The sequence below is a fragment of the Orycteropus afer genome, unplaced genomic scaffold, assembly GCF_000298275.1.
Source record: "Orycteropus afer afer isolate SDZICR_OR568_19922 unplaced genomic scaffold, OryAfe1.0 scaffold00101, whole genome shotgun sequence".
In the NCBI taxonomy this organism is placed as follows: Eukaryota; Metazoa; Chordata; class Mammalia; order Tubulidentata; family Orycteropodidae; genus Orycteropus; species Orycteropus afer.
In genome coordinates, this window is record NW_006921688.1 from 371,846 (window position 1) to 384,141 (window position 12,296).

At 37.2% G+C, this 12,296-nt stretch overlaps 1 protein-coding gene across 1 annotated transcript in view; it reads left to right on the forward strand.

Moving 5' to 3' along the window:
• ADGB (androglobin) overlaps positions 1-12,296 on the forward strand; it is a 315,129-nt gene that overhangs the window by 55,985 nt on the left and 246,848 nt on the right. The window contains exon 5 of the mRNA XM_007943219.1: positions 8,703-8,809. Coding sequence (XP_007941410.1) covers positions 8,703-8,809 — 107 coding nt within the window. The remainder of the gene's footprint in view (positions 1-8,702; positions 8,810-12,296) is intronic.

The following is a 12,296-nucleotide window of genomic DNA, read 5'->3' on the forward strand; positions in this document are numbered from 1 at the left end:
TTAACGATGACTGTTTGGATGGTACAGGACTGGGCAGTGTTTCATTTTGTTGTACGCATAGGGTTCCTAGGAGTTGGAAGCAACTCTATGGCACCTAACAACAACATCCAAAATAGGATTTTCTTTATACTTTCAGAGCAAAATGACAGATCTTGAATGTCAAAACTTTTTGAAGAGAAAATAACTCCCCAAATTTCGTTATCATCCTTTTTCATCAAGTAGAAGGCAGATTTGACAGACTAAATTTTAGAGTTTCAGTTATTCCTAGAGCAGTGAGAAGGAGGATATAGAATTAAGAAAGTAAAACACCCAGTGGGCAACATTGAGAGATTATGGAAAGCAGGTAAACAGAGAGAGAGGAGGTCAAATGCCTGGGTTCTCATTGCTTCCAAAAACATTCACCTAAACCTGAGCTGAGAAGGAGTTAAAAATTAAGTATTTCACAATGGCAGCAGAACATTGAACCAATCCTTTTATTCTCTCTCTGCTTTCTACATTTTCTTCTTGATAGGGGTAAAAATTTTTCAACACTAGCACACTGTTATACAAAGGAAATCTAACGTAATTCTCCTTAATTGTACAGGTTCCTCATATGCCCAACTCTACTTGGACTGAGAAATTAAGAAAAAAAAAACTTAGTCCAGTCTGGAAATCTCGATCTGATGCATGCAATGAGATATCTGTCTTTTTCAGATGACATAGTTGATGCCCGCAGGGATTGATCAGCCTGCCCCTCTTCAGAATTCTTTTCAGGTAGAAGGTCAGGTATAAGGAAGAGGACTAGGAGTGTGGCAGTGCGAGAGATTGCACCCCAAATCCAGGTTCTGTGGTTCTTCACTGGTTTCTCCTACTGAATGGCTTATAGAGAATGCCACTAGACTGTTTAGTGCTGAGGTACTGCTGGTTCCATACGAATTATGTCAATTATATAGGCAATTTACTGGCACTTCCCGCTGAAATGTATGGTCAGGTTTTTGCATTGGCAGAGAATGGCAGAAAGCACTCCAGAAGCTCACCTTATCTAGATCCACACGTTGGGCCACCTGGGTCCTTCTGGGTCTCTTGCACATATGCAAAAATGAAGGAAATATATCCATCAGGATGGGGGACACCTATCATGTCATGGAGTGAATGCACAAGATGGTATAACTTGGGCAAAATATGTAAAAGAACCTAGCTAAAAGATCCTCACAAATACAGTAGTAGATTCTCAAGAATATGTTTCCTTCCTTCTTTCATTTCTTTGTTTCTTCCTTCTCTCTCTCTCCCACTGCCATATCGTACTATGGAAGCCAAAGGGATAGATAGATCCTTCTTCCTGCTGCTTGGTACAGTCAGGAAAAAAAGCACATGATCTGCTTACCAGGCATGCACTTGCCAAACAAAGTGAGGAAGCAGAGATGGGGGGGATACACGTGTCCACTGGCAATGCTCAGATTCTGCAGTATGGTTCCTGCCAAGGTGCTATTAGTCAATGCCCAGACTTGCTGAGTCCCTGCCTAGTTTTGATGCTCGGTCCTCTAGTATCACATCAAATCTATCCATCCTTGTATTCTTCTTGAACTTCCTGTCTTTTGCTTATTCATAAACTGGTTGTTCAAACTTTTGTTATGGAAATAGAAGCATTTTTAAAAACACGTTATAGATAGTAATATATGTATGTGTAGGGAAAGTACTTTTAATTTTCTTTTATTTTTCACCCCATTGAGGATTATAACTTTGTGTAGTTAATTATATCATTATTTTTTCCCTATAGAGTCTAGGACTTTTTTTTTTTAATCATTCATAGTAATCTATCACTACAATATTTAAAAAAGTATTTTCCTGTATTTTAGTTTAGTATTTTGGTGGGTTTATTATTATTATCAGGTTTGGAACTTAATTTGTTTTATGTGCTGTGAGAGATAAAAATCTAACTTATTTTCGATACCAACAACTTAGCCAATTGTCCAGCATTATGTATTGAATGTTCTACTTTTTATTCCACTTATTTTAAAAACTGCTTTTCATCATACAGCAACTTCCCATTTGGACTTATGTTTGTTTCCAGAGTCTGTGTTCTTCCATTACTTCTTCTATTCTAATACCATATTGTTTCAATTATTATGGCTTTATGATGTGCTTTGATATTTTGTACAGAAAGGTAGAAGTTTCTTCCTCTTTCTACATCACTCACAGCTGGTAGGGCTGAGTAAACCCCTGTATGTATATCAGGTTTGGCAATTAATTAGAGTAAATGCTTTCTGACACCTAATATTATTTTGTGTCAATGCTTTCTTGGCATATTTTTTTTTAAAACATTTTTACTTTTGAACACATGTTTATAATTATTTTTCCTTTTTTCCATGTGTAAAATATTTAGTCCTCACCATTGGTTTTGTTCTACCACAGCTTTCTCCGTTGAGTATTTTATTTTGATTTCGCTTTTAGTCAGATGTAATATGCGTTCTCGAGTTTATATTTACTTTGAATATGTATGTGGTATATTTTGAGAAATGGAATATTTGAGAAGCATTTTCTGTCTCTATGTATGATTGTTGTGTAAATAATAATTTAGTTATATACAGAATGCTTTGGAGAGCTGGTGGCATAGTGCCTAAGGCATTTGACTGCTAACCAGAAGGTTGGCAGTTCAAACCCACTCCTCAGAAGGAAGACTGGGCAATTTACTTCCATAAAGATATCACCTCAGAAACCCAAGGAGGGGTTGCTATGAGTTGGAATTGACTTGATGGCACTGAGTTTGGTTCCTTTTTTGGTTTTATAGAATGCTTGGATGAAAAACAGTACCTAATGTCTGATGACATTCAGGTTTTCATGTGAAAGACACATATTCTAAGGCCTTTCCTTTCTGCTTTATGTGACCTTGAGATCACGGTAGCCCTAACACACTCTTTTCTCCCTCCCTGATTTAGTTTTCTCCATACCAGTGAGTATGAAATATCTAGAGCCCCATCCACTTAGCATATACACAGGCATCTATAAAAACATAGGAGAGGCTATCACATTCTAGATACTTTCCCTCAAAATGTATGCTGTGAATAGCCTTATATTGGTCTAATCTATAGTTCTTTACGTAAGTTCTTCACACAGCCAGATTGCAGTATCCTCCTACTCATCCTCCTGGCCTTTCGTCCACTCTTTAAAACTAGAACTCTAGCCTTTAAACGAGCACAGCGAATAGTGGTGGGAATAGAGATAAAAATGTTAAAAGGCCAGAACACAGGAACTTCGCTCTCTCTGTGGGTAGTGTTGATGTGATAGAGAAGTAGCTGCCTGCTTTTCTGGTTGGTAGAAATCTGTCCTTTCTGGATTACGAGCAGAAGTTTCTACTTCACTTCACAGCTGGTAGGGCTGAGTTAATAACTGTGTGTACATTGGGTTAACAAATAATTAGAAGAAATCTTTTCTGACACAATCAAGTGTATTTTTTTTTCCTTGTCCCTTTCCAGAGATACACAATTTTAGTGTATTAGTTTTTCTAACTCTTCCAGTTCCAAAGGTTTATTGACATCAGACAGAATATCAGAAAGATATTTATCTGTGTTTTATATTGACTGTACAAAGTCATTCGACTGTGTGGATTGTAACAAATTATGGATAACATTGTGAAGAATGGGAATTCCAGAACACTTCATTGTTCTTATAAAGAACCTGTACAGGATTATCAAGCAACATGGCAGGCCAATAGTTCAAGTCCAGAAACAGTCCCAAGATCGACAGACAATGTGGCAGTCCCCTCACTGATGACTCGACCAAATTCAAGATCCAAATGTGCCAAGAAGCTCAGAGACTTTCTCAAAGCATCTCCTTTTATGCTGGAAGCAGACCACAGCCCTCAGGCAGGTACTCAGCTGCTCATGGTAGATTCCACCATGGAGTTGATTAGCACTCTCATCATGAGCCCAGCCACTCAAAACCAGACCCACCCAAGTTAACACATAACCTTTACCACAAATATCATGCTTGGTAAAGTAGGGGGTCAGCAGAAAAGAGGAAGACCCTCAATAAGATGCACTGTCACAGTGGCTGCAGTGATAAGCTCAAGGATAGCAACGATTGTGAAGATGGCACAGGACTGGCATTCTTTCATTCTGCTGTATACAGGGGCACTGTGAACCATATGTGACTGGACCACACCTAACAATTAACAGTAGACCCACATCCACACCCGCTGTCTTACTTCTTAAATACTTGCTTCCATGTCCCACCTCAGATCTCTTGAGTCAGTCTCTGGGGTAGAGCCTACACACCTAGAATATAAACAAATGCTTTTTTCACACCCAGTGATATTTTAAACATTACATTTGAAGAACAATGTTTCTCTGATCTATGTTGTTGTTAGGTGCCGTCAAGTCGATTCTGACTTCAGGGACCCTATGTACAACAGCACGAAATACTGCCCTGTCCTGCACCAACCTTACAATCCTTGTTATATATTTGAGCACATCTTGTAGCCTCTGGGTCAATCCATCTTGTTGAGGGTCTTCCCCTCTTTTGCAGACTCTCCACTTTACCAAGCATGATATCCTTCTACAGGGAATGGTCCCGTCTGACAACATGACCAACGTAGGTGACACTAAGTCTGGCCATTCTTGCTTCTAATGGGCATTTCACCTGCACCTCTTCCTGGATAGACCTGTTCATTCTTCTGGCAGTCCATGGTATTTTGAATTCTCCACCAAAACCACAATTGGAAGGTATCAATTCTTCTTTGGTCTTCCTTATTCATTGTCCAGCTTTCACATGTGTAGGAGGTGATTGAAAATACCATGGTTGGGTTAGGTGTACCCTAGTCTTCAAAGTGACATCTTTGCTCTTCAACACTTTAATGAGGTCTTTTGCAGCACATTGACCCAGTGCAATACGACATCTGATTTCTTTACTGTTGCTTCTGTGAGTGTTGATTGTGGATCCAAATAAAGTGAAATCTTTGATAAATTTAATTTTTTTTTTCAATTTATTGCGATGTTTCTTATTTGTCCAGTTGTGAGGATTTTTGGTTTTCTTATGCTGAGATGTAATCCATACTGAAGACTATAATCTTTTATCTCAATCAATAAGTGCTTCAAGTTATCTTCACTATTGGTGAGCAAGGTTGTGTCATTTGCATATTGCAGGTCATCAATGAGTCTTCTTCCAATCCTGACATTATGTTCCTATTCATATAATATACCTTCTCAGATTATTTGCTCAGCATACAGATGAATAAGTATGCTAAAATGACACAACCTTGACACCCTTCCTGACTTTAAACCATGCAGGTAATAAAACACAGGTAAACATCTTTCTTGTATTCTTTGCTTTCAGCCAAGATCCATCTAACATCAGCAATGATATCCTTTATGCCACATCCTCTTTTGAATCTAGCTTGCATTTCTGGAAGTTCCCTGTCAATATACAACCATTTTTAAATTATGTTCAGCAAAATTTTACTTGCATGTGATATTTATGATATTGTTAGATAATTTCCACATTCTGTTGATCACTTGTCTTTGTAATGGGCATAAAGATGGATCTCTTTCAGTCAGTTGGCCAGGTAGCTGTCTTCCAAAGTTCCTGGCACAGAGGAGAAAGTGCCTCCAGTGCTGCATCCATTTTTTGAAATACCTCAGTTGGTTTTCTGTCAGTTCCTTCCAAGTGCAACTTGGACTTCTTCCTTCAGTAACATTGGTTCTTGATTATATGCTACCTCCTGAAATAATTGAACATTGATGGATTCTTTTTGGTAGAGTCACTCTGTTTATTCCCTCCATTGTCTTTTGATGGTTCCTGCATCATTCCATATTTTGCCCATAGAATCCTTCAGTATTGCAATTCCGGGCTTGAATTTTTTCTTCAGTTCTTTCAGCTTAAGAAATGCTGAGCATGTTCTTCCATTTTGTTTTTCTAATTCCAGGTCATTGCATATTTCATTATTATACTTCACTTTGACTTCCTGAGCCACCCTTTGAAATCTTCTGTTCACTCTTTTATTTCAAATTTCTTCCTTTCACTTTAGCTACTCTCCATTCAAGAGCAAGTTTCAGAATCTCTTCTGATAACCATTTTGGTCTTTTCTTCCTTTCCTGTCTTTTTAATGATCTTTTGCTTTCTTCATGTGTGATGTTCTTGGTGTCATCCTACAACTCATCTGGTCTTCACTCACTTTTGTTCAGCATTTCAAATCTGTTCTTCAAATGGTCTCTAAATCCTGGTGAGATACAGTCAGGGTCATATTTTGGCTCTTGTGGACTCATTTTAATTTTTTTCAACTGCCACTTGAACTTGCATATGAGCAATTGATGGTCTATTTCATATTCAACTCCCGGCTTTGTTTTGACGATGACCCTGAGCATCTCCATCATCTCTTTTCGTAGATGTAGTCTATTTGATTTCTTTGTAATTCATCTGGTGAGGTCCATGTGTATAGTCACCGTTTGTTTTGTTGAAAAGATATTTGCAGTGAATATGCTGTTGGTCTTTCAAAATTCTGTCACACAGTCTCCAGCTTTATTTCTATCACCAAGGCCATATTTTCCAACTACTGGTGATTCTTCTTTGTTTCCAACTTTTGCTTTCAAATCGCCAGCAATAATCTATACATCTTAATTGCATGTTTGGTCAGTTTTACACTGCAGAAGTTGGTAAAAATATTCCATTTCTTCAGCTTTCTCTTTGGTGTTTGGTGCATAAATTGGAATTATAGTCATATTAACTGGTCCTCCTGGTAGGCATATGGATATTGTCCTGTCACTGACAGCACTGTACTTCAGGATAAATTTTGAAATGTTCTTTTTGATGATGAATGTGGCACCATTCCTCTTCAATTTGTCATTCCTGGCATAGTAGACCATATCATTGCCTGATTCAAAATGGCCAATACCAGTCCATTTTAGTTCACTAATGCCTAGCATATTGATCTTTATGCATTCCATTTCATTTTTGACAACATCCAGTTTTCCTAGATTCATACTCCATACCTTCCATGTTCCAATTACTAATGGATGTTTTCAGCTATTTCTTCCCATTTTGAGTTGTGCCCCATCAGCAAATGAAGGTCCCGGAAGCTTTACTCCATCCATATCATTAAAGTTGACTCTATGATTCTACTTTGAGGAGGCAGCTTTTCCCTAGTTGTATTGTGAGTGCCTTCCAACCTGAGGGGCTCATCTTCTGGCATTATATCAGACAGGGTTTCATGGCTCTTCATAAAGTTTTCCAATAACATATCAGACAGTGTTTCACTGTTATTCACAAGACTGTTCACTGGCCAGTTTTTCAGAATTGGATGACCTCATCCATCTTCCCAGTTTATCTTAGTCTGGAAGCTTTGCTGCAACCTGTCTACCATGGCTGATCCTGCTGATGTTTGAAGTACCTGTGGCATAGCCTCCAGCCTCACAGCAACATTTAAGCCACTACAGTGGGACAGACTGGCAAACAAGTGGTGGCTAAGATCTGTAGTATGTATGAATAATTACTTTTCAATCATTCAGTTATTTTTTCCAAATAGAAATGTTTCATTGTTATTGCTTTATTATTAAAAATATATGTGTTTTTAGTAAAGAAAATTTAAACAGTACTAAAGTGTTCAAAGTAGAAAGTCAGGGAATTTTCACTTTCTACATTGAACAGGCAATCACAGTAAACCATTTATGGATATCCTCCTTAACTTTTTTCTATTCATGTAAACATGTGCTACCTACTGTATAGAATTAATAGCAGCAATAGGATCTTATAATTCTTAACAATTTGTAAACTATTCTATCCAAAATAATTTCTTCACTACTATATATTGATCTGCCTTATACTCCTTGGAAGGCAGACTGGACAATCTAATTCCGTAGAAATACTGCCTCGTAAATCCAAGGAGGGGTCGCTGTGAGTCTGATTGACTCAACAGCAGTGAATTTGGTTTTTTTTGGTTTGCCTTGTGCTCCATTGTATAGATAAAACCAAGATATGTTTATTTTGCTGATTCCATACTGATAGTTATTTAGTTTATGATGAGTGTTTTACCTGTACAAACAATGCTGTAAGTAGCATCTCTGTGAATGTGTTTTTGTCCATTGATATGGATGTTTTCTAGGATTCTGTGTTGTAGAATTATTCTCTCAAAGCATAAGTAAATTCTTAATTTTGATAAGAATATCCAAATTATTCTCATGTTTTAGTGTCTATGTTTTGACAATTTAGATTTGATATGATTTGGTAATTGGGATTTAAGTGTATACACCTTAACATTATCTGTTACCTGATTTTTGTGTTTTCCTTCTCCTGACCCTCTGCATGTTTCTTAACATTCTCTAGTATTCTATTTATCTAGTTATTTTTTAGTATATCTCTTGGTATGTTTTTTTAAAGGGGCTCCTCTAGGGAGTGAGAAATACATCTTACCATAGTCCACTAATACCAACATTTTACCATTTCAATTGGAATATACATATTCTATCATAATGTATGTGCCTTTATACTCCTCTGTTTATGGTATAGTTGTCTTCGATATTTCTGCTACATACATTGAGCCTCATACTTTTTGCTTTTAACTGTCAAGTATAATTTTAAAAGCTCAAAAGGAGAAAAATACTTTGTTATATTTACCTATATCTTTACTCTTCCCTTTGCCTTTTCTTTATTCCTTATGTTCCTAATTTTGTTCCATTCTAATTTTTTTTTTTCCTCTGAAGAATTTCCTTTGTTTTTGAGCCATTCTTTCTGAGTGTCTCCTGGTGATAAAATTCCTTAGCTTTCCTTCATCTGAGAACATCTTCATTTCACCTTCAGCTTTGAAGGATGGTTTCAATAGAGAGAACATTCTGGGTTACAGGTATGTTTTTTCTTTCTTCTTTCAGCACTTGGAAAAGGTTGTACCACTTCCTTTTGGCCCCTGTGGTTTCTGATGAGAAATCTGTCATTTGAATAGTTGTAAATAATTTGAATAGTTGTAGATAATTTGTCTTTTCTTTCTGGCTATTTTCAAGCATTTTTCTCTGCCTTGACTTTTCAGAAGTCTGATTATGATGTGTCTAAGTGTGTATTAAGGAGCTTTGGTGGTGCTGTGGTTAAAGCATTGGGCTGCTCACCAGAAAGTCAGCAGTTGGAACTCACTACCACGCTGCAGAACAAAGATGTGATAGTCTGTTTCTGTAAAGATTTACAGCCTTGGACACCCTATGGGGCAGTTCTGCTCTGTGCTATAAAGTTGGAATCAACTTGATGGCAGTGGTAGGTGTGTATTTCTTTGGATGTAGCCTGTTCAGGTTTTTCTGAGCTACTTGAAAAGGAGAAAGATGGAAGTCCTATTCTGTTACTGATTCCTCTGGGGAGAAAAGTTTCCTGGTTTTCTTCAAGGCAGGGATGGAAGTCAGCATTCTACCTATAGACCCTGTGGGGCAGAGGCATCACCAAGTTACTGCAGTGACGGAGGGGGAGTAAAGTCAGAATTCCACATCTGTGTTTCCTTGATCATTGAGTTATTAGCTGATATCTCTTTCCACAGATTACTCTTTTCCTCTTTGTAACTGTGATTTATGCTATTAATTCAAAAACAGATTTTCATTACCTTTAGCAGGCTTATGGGAGGAAGCAGGTATAATATATGCGCCATTTAGTTATCTTGACCTGGAATTTAAGTGCAGAAAATAATAATTAAAATTTGAACATGACTACATTTTAAAGTTCTAGTAATTTATGTTTATGTTAACAAAGAAGGTATCCCTCTTCATAAGCATGCTAAATAATGATCTATCTTGATGGCCTTTACAATTATGTGGTACTAACACAGCATTCTGTGAAAAATATCCATATTTAATTATTTCATTATTTACATGAATTAACCAGAAAACACCAAAGGCAAAAAATCCAAAGCTCTATGATGATATCTCAAATAAATTATATATATAATAACATATGTAATTATATAAGAATAATATGTATTTCATTTCTTTACAAACTTTATGGAACCAAACAATGTATTAATATCAAGGAACCACAAAAATCCCTAGAAAAATTGTTATAATATAAATGTAGTCAAATTACATTTTAGAAATATAATAGTAGCCATTGATGCCTGGGTATTCTTTTTGGTATTTTCTTTTGAAATTGAAAGAGGGGAGTGACTGGACATCTGTGCCTTTACCCATCAGCTATTAAGAAGAAAGAAAAAGATAAAAGCACAGATAAGGCAATATGAAGTTGTTCAGGATCACAAGTGTCACATACCTATCACTCCTATTTACCTGACAAAGAATGGTGGTTCTTGAAGTGTCAGTTCAGATGTCCCCCTCTTCTAAAGTCTTCCCCCAAGCAAAATTAGTCAGACTTTTCTTTTTGATCCTAGAGCTCTTTGAGCATATGGGATTGGCATATATGCCTTTTCTTACTAGACTACAAGCAATTCAGTAGCCTAGGCCATATATTATGTCCTGGGTTCACAATGCTTTCTACTGCTGCTTAAAATATTTCTTGGGTAATGGATTTATACTAAAACTTCTCATGTGAAACCAAAGGTAAAAACATTTTTATCTGATATCACAATCACAACTTTGCTTGCTGGGAGTGAGGATGACTTGAGGCACTTACTGATGAAGATTGAAGAATACAGTCCACAGTATGGATTACATCTCAATATAAAGAAAACAAAAATCCTTACAACTGGACCTATAAGCAGCATCATGGTAAATGGAGAAAAGATTGAGGTTGTCAAAGACTTCACATTGCTTGTTTCTACAATCAACGTCAATGGAAGCAGCAGTCAGGACATCAGACAATGTATAGCACTGGGCAAATCGGCTGCAAAGGACCTCTTCCAAGTGCTGAGGAGCAAAGATGTCTCCTTGAGGACTAAGGTGCGCCTGACACAAACCATGGTATTTCCAATCACCTCATATGCATGTGAGAACTGGACAATGAATAAGGAAGACAGAAGAGTTGATGCTTTTGAGTTGTGGTGCTGGCAAAGAATGGTGAAAGTACCATGGACTGCTAAAAGAACTAACAGATCTGTCCTGGAGGAAGTGCACCTGGAATGCTCTTTGGAAGCAAGAATGGCCAGACTTCGTCTCACCTACTTTGCTTATGTTGTCAGAAGGGTCCATTCCCTGGAGAAGGATATCATGCTTGGTAAGGTGGAGGGTCGACAAAAGAGGGGAAGGCCTTCAATAAGATGGATTGACATGGTGGCTGTGATGATGATGGACTCAAGTACAGCAAGGATCATGGAGCTGGTGTGGGATTGGGTGGTGTTTCATTCTGCTGTGCATAGGGTCTCTATGAGTCAGAAATGACGGCATCTAACAAGAACAACAACATCACAATCATTGGTGTTATTGTTTGTTTATGGCTCTTTGTTATGAAGCATAATATGCATATAGGTAAATTTATGATGAGTTTTATTAAATAAGGTATATTATGTCAAAAATATTAGAATGTAGATGTTTAATTAGGAGTAGGAGTAATATGAGGAACCCTGGTGGTGCAGTGGTTAAAATGCTCAGCTGCTAACAAAGTTTAGTAGCTTAAACCCACCAGTTGCTCTGTGGGAGAAAGATGTGTCAGTCTGCTTCCATAAGGATTGCAGCCTTGGAAGCCCTGTAAGGCAGTTCAGGTCTTTCTTATAAGGTCACTATGAATTAGAATCAACTTGATGGCATACTGCAACAGCCAGAGCAACATGGTAATTGGAAGAAAAAGAAAAGTAAGCCCATGAAGATAAACAATAATTACTAAAGTTATAATTGGAGTTATGCCCAATAATTTAGTTATGCCCAAATTTATTCATTGTTATATAATGTTTTAGTTCTGCTTTTTGAAAATAACTTTAATTTATGGTATGATGTAGAATATAATACCAAAGAATATATTTAAAAGACCATGTAAATAAAGACACCATTCCACTATAAAATTTGGTGCAGAATATTTTGTCGTTTCAGACATGGAGGCAAGTTGTAGATCAAATAACATCTATTATCCCCCGAATCATTAGCAACATTGACAAATTTGTTAGGAATTTGTTTTTTTTCTTCTAAGGTGAGATGTTCTAATCCTTGATGCAAAGTTGTTCTCCCCTCTTACAACCCAAGGAACTCTGATGGCATAGTGCCTAAGGCATTTGACTGCTAACTACAAGGCTGGTGGGTTCAAGCCCACCAGCCACTCCTCAGAAGGAAGATTAGGTGATCTACTTCCATAGTGATACTGCCTCGGAAACCCAAGGAGGGGTCACTATGAGTTGGAATTTTTTTTGTTTTTGTTTTTTTTCTTACAACCCAAGCTTGTTCACGTTCTCACAAATACACATACATGCTCAGCTTTTA